Here is a 15,325-nt window from a genome sequence, read left to right as displayed (position 1 = left end):
CTATCTTACCTCGCCATCACCGCTGTTGTCACGCCCCAAAACATTGTGGAAGTTGTGCTTGACCACGTCTTATGATGGCTTGTGAGAATGAATTAGGATCTCCGTCGTCAGACACAGCCACTTCCATAAAATACAGTCATTTATAATTGTTTGCACAGTGAAAACACTACACATTCACCAATTTTTTGGGTCCCGGTTACCGTATAGTAATGCACATGTGGTCACCCCACCCATCTGGTTCACTGCTTCAAAAACGAACCTTTGTCGGCTTGGATTCGGTGCATCCTTATTGTTGCTGTCAACCTCAGAAATTAACATTTGTAGAATCTACATGGACACTCTCAACCCATGTGATCAATATTTTAGGGTTTAGTCAGCAAAATTAAAAAGAACCAGTGTGTGTGTGTATGTATACTTCTATATATCACCTTCTTCCTTCTAAAATTATGAAAAGAAAAAAAAATTCAACATCTTGGTGAAGGCAGAATGTTAATTTGGGTGATGCATGTTGGCTGTTACAACACCAGGAACTACAAACCACACAGGAAGTGATGTATGTTGAGAATGATTATCTAACTGTCCTAACCTTTTTTTGATGAAATTTTTTTTTTGCTTATGCAATTTTTTTTATCATTTTATATTGAAAATTAGGTTTTGTTAAGGCAGAGCTCATAGTTTGAAGAGATTTTAAAAAGGCCATAACAGTCTGCCTATTAACATTATTACAATTGTAATAATTCCTGAAAAATGATTTTAATACTAGATGCCAATTATTTTGAAGGGAAAACAATTTATAACAATTGGACAACAATGGCATTCTAGACTTTGCAGGGCCCTGGGCTTTTTAAAAAAAAAAAAAAAAAAACTAATTCTTTCAAACAAAATTTTAAGCCACCCTGGAGCATAACTTTCAACGATGGTTTTGCTAATTTATCTTGCAAATGTTGCTATTTTTTTGGGTCAGTTTTATAAATGCTTACAATCAAATCCTGGTGGAATCACGTAATTATACGTGGCAATAAAGTATTTTAAAGTTTTTCTAAATAAAAAATTGTGAATTTTAATTTTTAATAACCAGCACTTTAATTTACGTGCTAATAAAATTTTAATTTTTCTTTTCCCATTAGTGTTCGTATTTTTAACGGAACACTAGACTTGTCCTGCTCTGGAACCGCCCCTGCCAGTCAATATCAACTTCAGGCATTCCACTAAATTATTGAATGCTTCTATGTAGCAGAATCTGGAAATTTGAATGATGTGAAATTGTCACGGCCTGAAAGCTGTTGGGTTCGAGATGGTGTCCTCGGGGGGTCCCAATCCCTCCTCCTCAAAGGGCTGCCGCGACGCTTGCAGACGCCCCGAAGATAACAGCGATGAAGGAGGTGGTGAACTCCGGCGTGGGCTACGAGTCGGAGCTCCAGTGCGAGGTGGACGCCCTGCCCCAGGCGACCGTCTCGTGGGCCAAGAACGGCAAGCCGGTGGCGAGCGGCGGCCACGTCAAGGTGGAGACGTTCGAGCGCTTGCACGTCCTCCGCATCACCAAGACCAGGAAGGATGACTTTGCAGTCTACACGTGCGTCGCCCAGAACCCCATCAAGACGGAAAGTGCAGTCATCGAGCTTACCGGTAAGTCATTTCAGTCGCCAATGACTACAGACGGGAAAATTTTCGCGGATTTTTTTTCCCCCCCGCGATAGGCTGAAATTTAACTACTCTTGAAGTCCTGGAAAAGTCATGGAAATTCCCCAGTGAGTATAATTTGAGGGGAAAATGTCATGATCATCCAGACTGAAAGGATTTTTTTTTCTTCTTTCAGATGGTGTTTTAATAACTAGTCATACTCACTCAAAAATTGCATATGTGTAGTTTTTTTTTTTAATTTTTAAAAAATGAAAAAGTGTAGTGAAAATTAGACCAGCTATGAAGATGGTGGAGGCTGGGTTATCTTTATTTCTGTCAGAAAATTACGTAAGTAAAAAAAAAAGTCAGGATTATTTTGAATTTTGCTCATGGAAAGTCAGGGAATAAATAGGGCAATTTAATTACTGATTTGTGTGGATACCCTTTTTATATCTTAATGCTGCTTTTGGTATTGGCTCACAATTATCTGAAGGATGCTGAGCAAATGATTAACTTTCAACCAAAGCAGTATTGAATCACAGGCTACTACATTGGGACATCTAACAAGTCATCGTGATGGGGTAAAATTTGCCCGAGTATACATATGGATTCTATCATAGAGGTCACTGACTCTGCAAATTTTACCTGTCCCTGCCAGAGATAGAGCTGCAAAACTGTTTTTCATATTTCCCACAATAAAGAAACTTTGTTCTGACTATTGAGTTCCACAAATAAAAAAACCGTCATCTTTCCTCTAAATAATTTCTTCACTCAGCTTTGCCAGTTGTTGCGCATACAAACAAATGCTAGCGCATGAAGCGTCCTCTATTTGACTCAGCTTCTGCGGGCTGTTTTCCTTCTTAAATTGTCATCTTACTAGAGATAACCAGATCTTTGTGAGTGTCAGGGAAATTTTTTTTAAATGGTCTGGTTTTTTTTTATAGATTTATATTTTGATGATATGGTTTTGGGTTGCTGTTTTCTCTGAAAATTATCAATTAAGTTTTTTAGACAACTGCCAGATACTTATTAATTTTGAGCCATCGATGCTCCTGACAGACATTTGTGCAAGAGAGACTGAATACGAGAAAGGTGGTGGGATTAAAAGAGCACAAGTTTTTTTAATGAGTTTGGTGAAAACATTGGCTAACTTGAGGAGCGCATTCATTAGACAAGTTGGCAATACTTTCGGCATAAGTCTGGGGCATCATCTACTGACAGGAAATTAGCTATAAATTTACCACACAAAGGGATGTATTGATGTAGAATAAAAATAGGGTCTGTCAATTTTTTTTGTGGTTTATGGGTTTTTGGTGTTTTCCTAAGCATCAGAGACATCTCTTGCTTATTTGCATAGAAGTCCGAAAAAAAGTCCGAAATTCTAAATGTTAATGTATTGTATGCATCATACAAAGGAGTTTTCGAATATGCACGTTGTGATTTCTAGAAATTTATAAGCGTGAAGATACACTGTTTGTGCTAAAAGTGATCGAGATAATAATTTGAACTTGTGTTTGTTAAAAATATTATTTAGTAGTCATTCATGTTTATTAACGTACATTTTATTTCTGATCTTTCCACTAGTTTTTACCCTTCGTATTCATGTGAATGGTGAATTGAATGCTGCTGTTCTGGATTTTGAGAGAGTATGGTTCTACATCACCCAATCCTCTTGGCTTCAACCCCATGCCCAGGAACATATTCAGGATTTCATTCTTTGAGTTCACCTCAGGTGCACCCATTTGAAGCATAACTAGTACAAGAAAAATATATTACCTCTGTGATTTATTGTGAAATGGGGGGTGTACATCCCAGTATTTTTCCTTTGTCTATGTGCTATGCCTCTGTTCTTGCCTCTTGAGTAACTTTATACAGCAGTAATGAAATACACAAATGAAATTGGGGAGTAATCCAAAAACACCCTCCAGCTACTTGCATTTGCCTCGGGGATAAAATACATTTTTTATAAAACCTGAAAAAAAAAAAAACTTTTGGTGGTAGGCCGGTGTGATGACTGCACATTCATGGTGGCTGTCCATTGTGGTTGACGAATGAATTTGTCACCAGCAAAGTGTAAAAATACATGTATTTTTTTTACAGACTAAATATTACTTCACGTGATTGATTTGCGAGATGGTCAACGCAATTCTGTGCTTTATTCTCTCTTCTGTTGCTGGCAGTTTGCCTGCGGAATCCCTTGGCAGCCTCGTTGCGGCAGAGGCTGACAGGTTCTGGCAGGTGTTGGCAGTGGAGGAACTCTTTAGTTGTGAAAATTTCCCCATGACCATTAAAAATATCCCATTCTCCTGGCATGGACCGTGGAAAAATGATACGTTTTCATATTTGCTCATGCCGGTTGGTTCGTTTATGTGAATGAATGGAAAACTACACTTTAGAATAATAATGTTCTCAAATTCTGTATTGTTTAATTTTTTTATATTTTGTTTCAATGCACATCAGCTGTACATACAGAACATGAAAATTTGGTTTTGCTTTTCTATTATGTGTAGCTATAAGTAGTAGCTCGCCCCAAACTGAGACCTTGCAAAGTTCCATTTTTCATGGATTTTCTAGATTTTATCTCCATAATTAATTACTAATATTTGCAATGTAATCGACAATGTAACTACTAAATATAATACAAAACGTAGATATGTAACTGTAAATTTTTTTAAAAGTTAGCACAACATGTACATTTTATCAAAGTAGTATATATAATTTAGTTACATTTAATTGCTTGTTATTTTCTTTAGTTCACTTTTAGGCATGCAGTATCATGATCTATATGTGCTCTATCCTCTTTGGAGTCCAAGCCAGAAATTAAAGTATTGGTTTTGATCTTGAAAGCTTTTTGTGTATTTATTAAATACATCAAAAAAACCTCTACCATTTTGGCTGTTTGTGTATAGTTAAGGTCTTCCTGACTGGCTAGCACTCAAAATCCACAATTTATTTATACACTTATATATTTTACTCTTAGTTTCTGTCATATTGTTAATCATATTTTTTTATTTCCATTTTAATTTTTTTTTTTGTTTGTATTAGGTGCACCCTCGATTGCCAACTTTGTTACGTCAAACTCGACTGGAAACAGCGAAACACTTCAGTGGGTCATCGAATCTCACGCTCCCATCACGGAATACACGCTGCGCTACAGGAAAAGGAAAGTAAGTCTGCCAGATGATTTTTTAAAACTAATACCTAAGGTTTGGTCAAACTCCTGTTCTTACAGATTACCAATATAGCCGTTTCAAATTTTTTGTTTAGGTCACAATTTATGTCACCAGACATTTACTAAATGTTATTTCTGAGCTGTAGAATGTAATGCAAGTGATCATCAATTATGAACACCTACATTACTTTTTGTTACTATTAGATGTCAAACATTCAGCAAATATCTGGAGAATTTTCAACGAAACATAAAATGAATGACAGTTATCTTCATAAATTGACAGTAATAGCTCTTAAATAACAATGATGACCACACAACGAATAGCTGCCCTACCAGCAAGGCATCTTGATTTAGACATTACAGTCGAATGTAAAATTCCACATTGCTTATTATTTTTACCATTGATTCATTAGAGACACTTTAAGTGTAGTGTGCAATAAAAAATTGTTTTGAACAAAAACTCACAGCTTATTTAATTGTATGCTAATTAATGAGGATGTAGGAGCTTATACTTAATATTAGCTAGAATTTTTTTTTTTGCAAATTATATATTATTTGTAAAGTTATGCACGAGGATTCTGCGAATTCATTTGATAGCAAAGTAGACTCGAAGCATGCACATATGCCTTGGAAAACCCTGAGCCAGTAATAAATCAGGAAATTTGGGTGAAATATTCATGGCTCTGTAAATTATTTTTTTCTTGTAATCACAATCTTGCAATCACATCCAAATATATTACAAAATTTGCTCTATGCCTAGGTTAAAAGTGGCTGGCATTAAAATAACATAGGTATATATATTTTTTTACTTTGTAACATTTTCATCGCAAAGAAATGAAATGCTGTTAAGACTACAATTTCCAGTTTTCTTTAGGTTCAGAATCAGAGATAAGTCAGGGAGTCCAAATAAATGGTTGTGCAAAGGTTCATCCTGTACCGCTAACTCGTTAAGTGTGTCATGTGTATTGTGTTTGGGTTCACTCTTTGTCGCAACACAGGCAGTGCTGTATTACGGATTTTCTGGGATTATACATCCAGTTAAAGAATAATGCAGTGAAATTATTTATTACTGAAACAAAGAAACTTGTGGAAATATTTTAAGTGCCAGCGTTCCGTACAATACATTTAGCTCATGTAGCCGATGATAAACCTTTTGTAAAGTTCTTAACATGAATACATTTTTAAAAATATTTTAGCTCTTTGAATACTAAAGCCTTGCAAACCTATTTAAATTGTAAATCATTTGATTTGAGGGCTTAACTAGTCACTTCATTGGAGTGAGTGCTAATATACCTTTATGTGCGTTTGGTTTTTTTGTGTGTTTCATTATATGTCTTTATGTGATTACTGATGGGCATGGCTATAGGTTGGCAGCACTGCACTAAGTACTTTCGAGCAGAGTTGTGTTATTTGACACGCGACAAAGAATGCCCTCTCGAGTGGTGACTTTTTAAATGAAGCAAAGACTTTTTGTCAATGCGTAAATAGTTTTCTCACAACATTGTAGAATCTGTAAACTGTTTTCCGTTTTTGGAAGCACTTAGAAAATTTCTTGGTCAGTGAAAAATTGTAGAAGTCGTAGCACAGTCGGGGAGTCCCATTTGTGGGTTTTGCTGGACGCGATGTTCTCGCTAGAGCAGCCACGGTGTACAGAGAGCCCCGTCCGTTGCCGCAGACGAACGAGTGGCGGACGGAGAACCCAGTCGTCGAGGACCCAATGGGCAACCAGTACAAGGTGACGCACACGCTTACCAACCTCGCGCCAGGCGACTACGAGGTGCGACTGTCCTCCAAGAACTCCTACGGCCTCTCCAAGGAGTCCGCCCCGCAACATTTCAGCATAAAAGGTGACAAAGATCGTGAACGTTTATTCGCTTGCGAGTGTATTTGCTGGACAAGAAATGACAGCCGACCGGTTCAGTTATTTATTTATTTATTTTTTTGTTCTTGAAGTTATGTCAGAAGGCTAATGAGATATGAACCCTTGTAATATCCATGCTTTTTCTTGGGTTTCGAAACCCAATGCACACTGTATGCTCCAAGTGCCAAATAACTATGGCACTAAGGTAAGCTTGGAGGAAAATAATGTTTCAGTATAATCCTAGATTACATTCCATAACTTTGGAATACTTGTGCTATTATTAGAGACAAATTTTGTAATTTTTATTTTTAGTCCAAGTTTGTTTTTAAAATACAGGATTTCAGTGTTATTGTTTTTATTTTAATAAAAGCTGTTTTGTAATACTAACTCCACCAAAATATAGTACAATTTATGTGCTGCACTTTTACAATAAATTAATTGTGTTAAATGGGTCTGAAACAGATACAGTCAGAACAATAAAATTAAATTATCAAGCATTTGTGGTTTGAATGTGATTCAATAAGAGATGCTCAATAAAACCAATTAAATTAATTTTTCTGACCCACACACTTTGGTACAAATCATTTCCAGAAATAAGGTCAGTCCTTGAATTTCAGACATTAAAAGATTACTTTTTTTTTATGATTTCAATTAAGTTTTAGTTAAATGCTTCTTAATTCTATGATTTAAATTGCTTTTGGGTGTTATAAGGTGTTATGGCATGCTTTTTAATATTTTTCAGTTTTATCAAATTCACCATATAATCATATCATATTTATTTAGCTTTAGCAGTTCATAGTAATAAAAACCTTTCATTAATTTCAGGTTGAACAAGTCACCTTAGCATTGTTTATGTAGGTGCCAGTACATGCATCAAGTAGTCCTATATCTTACATAAAAAATTTATCTCGTGAAGATAAATAATTCTCAAGAAATATTTAATTTATTTTTCACTTTTTTCCCTTTTTTATTTTAGTGCTTCACAATTCACTTAATCTTTCTTTTAAGGCAGCTTGACTAGAAAATATTTATGTACAATCAGGGGAGAACCTTGAGTTATTAAATTTGGTTACCAAGCATTTTATTTTATTTTTTTATTGAAATGAAAATATTTTGCATGCCAATTAAATTTTACCTGATTTATTGTAGTCTTTTTAAAAAGATGCAGGTTTGGGTGTATAGAAGATACATCTCTAAAGTGTTGTGCTTATAATATTTCTGCTTGTCTTTTAGTCTAAGATACATTCTTATGAAAACATATGCATTTACCTACATATCAAATCAAAAACAACAAAAATATAATTGAATCTTAGTTTTGTGTGGACTTTATTTTTTCTGGATATTCAATCTTGTAAATTATAAAAAAAGTTTGTTAACTAAAATAAATTTTGATTGGAGAAGGAAAAATATTATTTGTCAAACTAAATTTTTTTTTTTTTTTTTTTTTTTTTTTTTACATAGGTACATAGTTTCTTTTAACTTGAGTTGCTACGCACCATTATTTTCAATTTTGTTTTGGTTCTGTTCAGATTATGGTGAAGCAGCACAGTCTAAAGTAGAAGGTATGTATGGAATTTGTTTTTTTTTTCCTTCACTGACTTGTTTGAATAAGTTATATTAGTTTTTTAAAAGAAGCAGAATTATTTAATGTGTAAAACATGTGTATGGTTTTAAAGGACAGTTATTTTGTTTGTTAGATAATTTTTTGTTAACTTTTTTAATGTACCTACTTCAGTATCTTAACTGATTAAGAAATTGAAGCCATATAGACATAGGGTTCAGAATGGTTTGTAGGAAGTACTTGCCTACCAAACTGTTAAATTGGGAAACAAAGGCAGTGCGTGTATGTTTACAAGCATGCACTTTCATTAAAATTATGAAATTTAAAGTTCACAGCTTGCACACAAAGTCAGTATCCACACTTAGGCTGGCATTCCAAGACACAAAAATAAGGGTTCATTCAGGTGTTGAATATGTTACACCTGTACCCTAACTGTATTCCTAGTGCACGATAGGGCATACACAGACTTTGGTGTCCTATCCATTGCTGATCTGTTGCCCAAATTTTGCGCATGCGCAGAACTCATTTTTTTGTTGGTTTCGTCCATCTGGTGCCATTAACTCGAGTATATTCTTTTTTTTTTTTTTGGGGGGGGGGGGGGGGGATGTACCAAATGTATTGGTGTGCCAAATGAAACTTTGTGGCAGCGAAACTATTCTGGAATACATTTTGTACATTTTAATGTTCATAACAAGAAATAATCGCAACATAAAAAGTACTCGAGAAAATTAGAATATGTAACACCACTTAATTCGGTGCGACGGTGCTGCTATCTCCAGGATTTTTGCCCGTAAAAAGTGTATACGGATGTTTGTCAAACGTTCGCTAGAATGCGTTGGAAATCATTTCCCAGCCTCGCGCAGGGCGATGCTTATTAAAAACAGTTGCTTTTCTGTTCCTTCACTGAAATTCGGTTTGGACACATTCTGGAACTCGGGCCACAAGTTTAAGGTTACGGCCGTGTGCCAACGAGGCGGTGCTCGTTCCCTGCCTTGCCCGAACATCTCGGAACGCCTCCGTTAGTCCGCACTGTCGGTGCGGAACCGTCCCGCGGTGGTGGCCACACGGCCCTCGTGCTGATTGGCCGCCCCCTTGTGAATGCTTGCAGCGAACGCCAACCCCGGCAGCACGGCGGTGGACACACGGCCGACTTTCGCCGTGCTGGTGTCCTTGCTCAGCCTACGCGCGCTGCTGCAGTAGACAGCAGTCAGGTGAGTTGCCGCGCTGCCTGGGCGTTCAGGACCAGAAACCTTTTCTTTTGCAACCAGGACATTTTTCCACGATTACATAAAATTACCATAGGTAGTGTTATTTTTATTACAAAAAAAAAAGGCATTTTCTAAAGGCCCTGTCACGCTGTCAAATATTTGACAATATAGTTGAGAGGGGAAGTATTGGATGGAAAATGGCTTCCGATTTTCTCCATCAAATATACAATTTGGACAGATGACTTCAAATACATATGTTTTTAAATCATGTCACACCATCAAAGTCTATTTTTTTGTGTCTGAGCTATCTCAAACTTTCAATTCTTTATACACATCACAGTGCTGGATGGAATTTTTTTTAACTTATTATGTTGATGCATTTTTTAAAATTTTGAAACAACATGAATAAATTTAAATCACAATAATATTCGTTATGTTGTGAAGTAAATTTTCAGTGTGTTTTTAAAGTTATAGAAAGAAAAATTTCATTTTTACGCATAAAATGGTTTTTTGCATATGACTTTAGTTATTTAACTTTTTTTAACCTCTTTAATCAGCCATATGTGCTCTTCGCCATTTGAAATAATCGTTGAGACGGAAATGGATGTCATTTTTTTTTTTGCTAGGCAATTTTTTTGATTGGCTGTTCGCATCAAACACACTACTTATTTTAGAACTTATTTTAGAGTCCTATATGCAAAATATTTGCTGAAAACTCAAGTCATCCAACTTGTCAAATAAACATGGTTGTGCTAGTGATGTTTTCACTGACCACATAACTCTCCAACTTTATTTGACACAACATATTGGAAGTGTTGGAAGCGAAAGTTTGACAGTGTGACAACCTTAAGCCATGAAAGTCCCTGAAGACACCAAAAAGTCTTATTAAATGACAAAAAAGTCTCTAAAAAGTCATAAGTCCTTAAAAATGTTTAACATGATTAAAACTTAACAATAATTTTTTAGGTACACGTATTGCATGTTATTATCTCTCTTAGCCAATGTCCCTGACTTTTCCTTGTCCCATATAACATTTTTTCCCCTGTGTCATCCGCTTATCTGGCAAGATAACATATATACTGCAATACAAATTATTACCATAAAACATTTGAACAAACATATCAATTGCAGGATTGACTATAAAATGTTTTCCTGCATTGTTATAATTTCCATAAACATTACAAAACCTACTATGCTGGTCTGAAAAAGAATATAATCAATTTTTCTGATGAAACTTTGAAACAATTCATTATATAATGTATCCATATGAAAGCTTTTATACATTTTATTGTACTTAAAATTAATACATAGTAGTTTGTATCCCTTTTGTTTAGTTAACATTAGAAAAAATCAACTACAGCTTATTACCAGAATATTTATGATTAAAATACATTTAGTTTTAACTGTTTTAAGACATTACATATAAAAATTACAGGTACTGTTTTGGGCTTGGATATTATCAACCTCCTTGTGTTTTCCAGGTTCTGAAACCAAATATTAGTTTCCCGGAGTTTTCCTCTTGTTTTCCCCTGAGGAAACCCTCTTTAAATGCATTAAACTCAGTTTTGCTTTTCACAATATTGAACTAAAAGCTTGTAAAATAAACCTGTGTATTTGGTACATTTAAGTTACCATAAAACAAAGACTGGCTATTTGTTATTTGCTGCAAAAAAATGCATTAAATATTAAGAATAAGTCACTAAAATTTATCTGTAAAATTCAGAAGGCACTCCATTTAAATATCAAACCAGTGGTAAATTAGGTCACACATGTTGATTAAAAAATTATATCTCATTGATTATTCAAGTGAAAGAAAAAACATTAATGAATGTAAACAATTTTGTAACTGGTTAGCTATACTGTACCAAATTACATAAAACCCATGTTTTACAAATCTACTATTCAAGGAGTGTCGCAAACTAACATGGACACCACAACAAAAAAAAAACATGCATTAGGGCTGTGTGGTTCTGGGTTTTATCGGTTTGTTTGGTTCTGGGTAACTTTTACATCAAGAACCTTGATTATGTTTCCAGTTTCAGTTCTTATAAAAAAAAGTATTCTTAAGAAGCAAAATAAAAATTTGGATGGGATTTGTATTTTTCCTGGAACAAAAAAAAAGGTAATTGAAATAAAATCATCAACACAGAACAGGACTCTCTTTGCACTAGTCTAAAAATTTATTTTTTTAAAAGTGATTTTAAGTAAACTTCAAACCAGGAAAATGCTAATTGTTGTTGGCTTCCAGATCCTTATAGCGAAGATGCATTCTCATCTTATAGTTCAGCATTTTATGCTCTCGTTTATAAAGTTTTCTTACGATTCTGATGTATTTTAACATTTTAACTAATTTGAAGACTAAAAGACTTCGAGACAGGCACACTCACTCACCAACTCTCTCTCTCACACACATACACATATATGTACATGCATATACATGCACATATATACATAAAGAGGTAAAAAATTGTTTAAAAGGTACTAAGAAAATGGATGTAATTCTTCTTGCTAGCACACATGGGGCGGCTGGCTGTATGGAGATGCAATTGGCAGTTCTGTCATACTTTTTTATTTTAAGGAGTTCGAAAAGTTTTTTCACGAATCATTCAACCAGCCCTCATCCTGTTGGTTTGTTATATGTAATAAGTGTTTGAATGATATGTTGTCAGGTGCTTGCAGGCTGAGATGCGGTGAACGGTCGAGGAAGGACACACACAGAACGGCGCCTGCAGCAGCCGGGGCTGGCTTCAGACGCCGGTTAGAAACACAACCCGCACGTGCAAGTGTGCTTCCCGCGAGCAGAGCTCATCGCGGTTGTTGGCGGCTTGCAGCTTCTCAACCGCCGGTCACTTCAAGAGACTTCAGATTTATGTTTAGAATGGTTCATACTTCATCAGTGTTAGTCGCCGGGACCTGGTTGTTTTTAACGTTACCGCTTATTTAAAATGATTATAAAAAAAAGACACTTTCTTGTAATTATTTTGCCTTTGCAGGATAAACTTATATTTTATTAAAAAATGTTAAAAAAAATAATAAAGAAGTGAAATCTTTCACTCAATTTATAGATGCAAATTTATCTGCGGAATTTGGAACTGTCGCTGCGCTTGTGAGAGTAATGCTTAGTCACTCATATCAGCTCACTAATGCATTCACGTTTGTGCATCAATGTCCTCCGGGCAGTGCCGATATCCTGCTTCTGTGTGTCTCGATGTAAGTTCAGCGTCGTGAAATTCCTCGCTTCGGAAAGGTGCCTTGAAGGAGCAGAACATTGTTGCTGATCAGAGGTTTAGTTTTGTACCATCGCGATAACTAGCCACTACTTGGGGGCATCGGCGTGAATAAAACCAAAGTTTTTAGGATCGATGTACAAGATTATTGACGTGTACGGTAGGGAACGTACCTATTGAGTATGCCATACTTTTAGAGTGTTAAAAACATCTCTTAGTTTTAATATACAAGTATACCAGTGTACAAAAGCTATGTTAAAGTAATTTAATGGCAGCAGTGGAAGGTATCAGGAAACATATAAAATAATGAAAGTTAATGTGCTATGTGTTTGGAAGAATTATTATTTTTTTATTAATATAATAGATGTTTCTGGAAATATTCACAAGTTTTTAGCAGAATATATGTTCACATTCCTTCACTTCTGAACTTTAGTTAAATTCTGACATCCAAGCACAAATTCATTCCTTTATTCTTGAGCTTAAGTTATTTTCTATCATCCAAGCACAAATTTTCCAGATACGTAGGTTACATTTTGATTAGTGTTTGCCAGGTATTTCAAAACAAAATAAATCACATAGTGTGTGTTACTTAATGTGTGATAACTGTTGAGAATTTGTTTACTTTACTATTTTATTTCTGCTAAAATTCATTGGAATTGTATTTTTTCACAGTTTGTGATGAGTGGATGTGCAATTTTTGACAAAATTAAGCCGTTTGCTGGATTTGAATAAAAGATTCTTGGCATCAGAAACATTGGATGAAACATCAACATTCCAGTGAGACAGGAACAAAATTTTTTTTAACTGGATGTTAACCTGCTTTGATTTCAAAATATTAACGACGAGTTGTGTCCAGTGTAAGCCCAGACAGAGTTCTTAAGCCACAGCAAGTCAAAACAACTAAGCTACAACTAGTTCCTTACAGCTTTGAGTGTGCATTGTAGTGAAAATGATACATGATTGATTGAATGGAAACTGGTCAATATGTTAGCTTGCCAACAAATACACATAGACTAATAAAGTAATAAAAATATAATTTCATTACAATTCCATGCAGTAGTTTCATTAAGTATCAAAAATAAGGGCTTTTTAAGATAATGTTTATAGTAATGAGAAATCAGTCTTTCTCGCTCCTCTGTATATCCCACCCAACACTCACAACTCAATTTATTTTTCGTGAAATGAGATTCTATTTTGAAAAGCGTCCATTTTTTTGAACTTTATTTGCTGCTAACCAGCATTAAGATGGGATTGCCTGTTCATAGACTCCACGCAATATTGCCCTTGATCTAGCGTGTGTCTTTTTTAATGGTGACCAAGAACTTTATTTGAATGGAGCATTTGGCAATGATTTAATTATTATTATGAATATTGTGTATCACTGGAAGGTCAGTATTTTTCCACATGTTACCGGTTTGTGTGGTTGCTAAGTACAGGTGCTAAAATTATTAACAAATCCCAACATTCAAAACTTGTGAATCATAAAAATTTGGAATCTTTATAACATGTATTTACATTATGTCTTATGTGGTCCTTCAATCTGACAGTTATGTTTTTTACAGAATGTTTTTGAATGTTGGGATGTATGTAAATTTCTATAATGTAGAATATTTTTATGAGAGATGTAGAATATATGTTTTAATTTTTAATCTGGTCAGTTATAGCATTTAGAGGAAAATGCACCAAAATATGATCTATTAAAAGTTGTGTAATGTTCTTATTAGTGTGCTAGTTGTATACATGAATGTAAAAAGATCAGATAATGTAAAATGTATATCTTTGTAAATAATATTGTTTTAAAAATTTGAGTTTTGTAGTGTTTAATACTGAAACTTAATTTAATTAAATGAACTTACATAGCATGGCACTTGCAGTTAAACAAAATAATCAAACCAAAATATTTATTTTCCAATTTTTTGAGTTGTGCGTTAAGAATGTACTTAACTAGTAAAACTCTGCTAAGATTTTTCTCAAGGAACTTGTTACACAGGAAAAATTTCTCAAAAGAATTTAAGTACATAGTGTATAGGTTAAGTTCAAAATGGTTTAATTTTATTTATTTCTTAAATGGGTTTCACCATACACAAATTTGCTAAAAGTTTATTTAGTAGTTTGATGTTATTTTTTAGTCGCAGATTTTCGATTACAATCAGTAATGGAGACAAATATAGGACACAGTTTAAAATTATATGTGTTTACTGAAGATGTTATGTTATAAACTAGCTGCAGATGTTCAACCACGCGATGAGTATAATCATTAAACGTACTGTCATAATTTGTAAATCATCAACGGATAAATTTATTTGAGAAAATTAAAATCCTGCATTCAAAACACACCTTGTTTTAAGTCATTGGCATAACATTCCAACAAGTGAAACTACTGTACACCTTCACACAAACAAATCACATCTTGTATCCTGGTTAACAGAATTATAAATCAGATGACTAGGACTGTGCGTTTTTCGCAAAAATATTTCCAGACCAGCTGTGTGTTAAAACTGTGTAACATTGTCTGTGTTTCGTGGTTGGCTGGGTTTATTTCAGGCGCATGTGTACTGCCGGCACACCAATCTCAGCCATTCAGTGTGGAGGTTTTTTTTTTTTTTTAATAAATCTTATATTTAATTTTGCATGAAATAAAGATTGCACCAGGCATTCCCGAGGCAGACTCAAGTC

At 34.7% G+C, this 15,325-nt stretch overlaps 1 protein-coding gene across 2 annotated transcripts in view; it reads left to right on the top strand.

Annotated features, from left to right (window-relative positions):
- LOC134539125 (opioid-binding protein/cell adhesion molecule homolog) overlaps positions 1-15,262 on the top strand; it is a 204,477-nt gene extending 189,215 nt beyond the window's left edge. The window contains exons 6-11 of one of the 2 annotated variants that reach the window (XM_063380872.1): positions 1,354-1,626; positions 4,666-4,787; positions 6,468-6,639; positions 8,183-8,215; positions 9,323-9,425; positions 12,102-15,262. In XM_063380872.1, coding sequence (XP_063236942.1) covers positions 1,354-1,626; positions 4,666-4,787; positions 6,468-6,639; positions 8,183-8,215; positions 9,323-9,414 — 692 coding nt within the window. In that variant the 3' untranslated portion in view covers positions 9,415-9,425; positions 12,102-15,262. Of the gene's footprint in view, positions 1-1,353; positions 1,627-4,665; positions 4,788-6,467; positions 6,640-8,182; positions 8,216-9,322; positions 9,426-12,091 lie in introns of both variants that reach the window. The other variant, XM_063380871.1, reaches the window with a different exon arrangement.
- The last annotated feature ends 63 nt before the right edge of the window (positions 15,263-15,325 follow it).

This window comes from Bacillus rossius, chromosome 14 (genome assembly GCF_032445375.1).
Source record: "Bacillus rossius redtenbacheri isolate Brsri chromosome 14, Brsri_v3, whole genome shotgun sequence".
In the NCBI taxonomy this organism is placed as follows: domain Eukaryota; kingdom Metazoa; phylum Arthropoda; class Insecta; order Phasmatodea; family Bacillidae; genus Bacillus; species Bacillus rossius.
The sequence above is the reverse complement of the archived record's forward strand: the minus strand, read 5'-3'. Positions and strand labels throughout refer to the sequence as shown.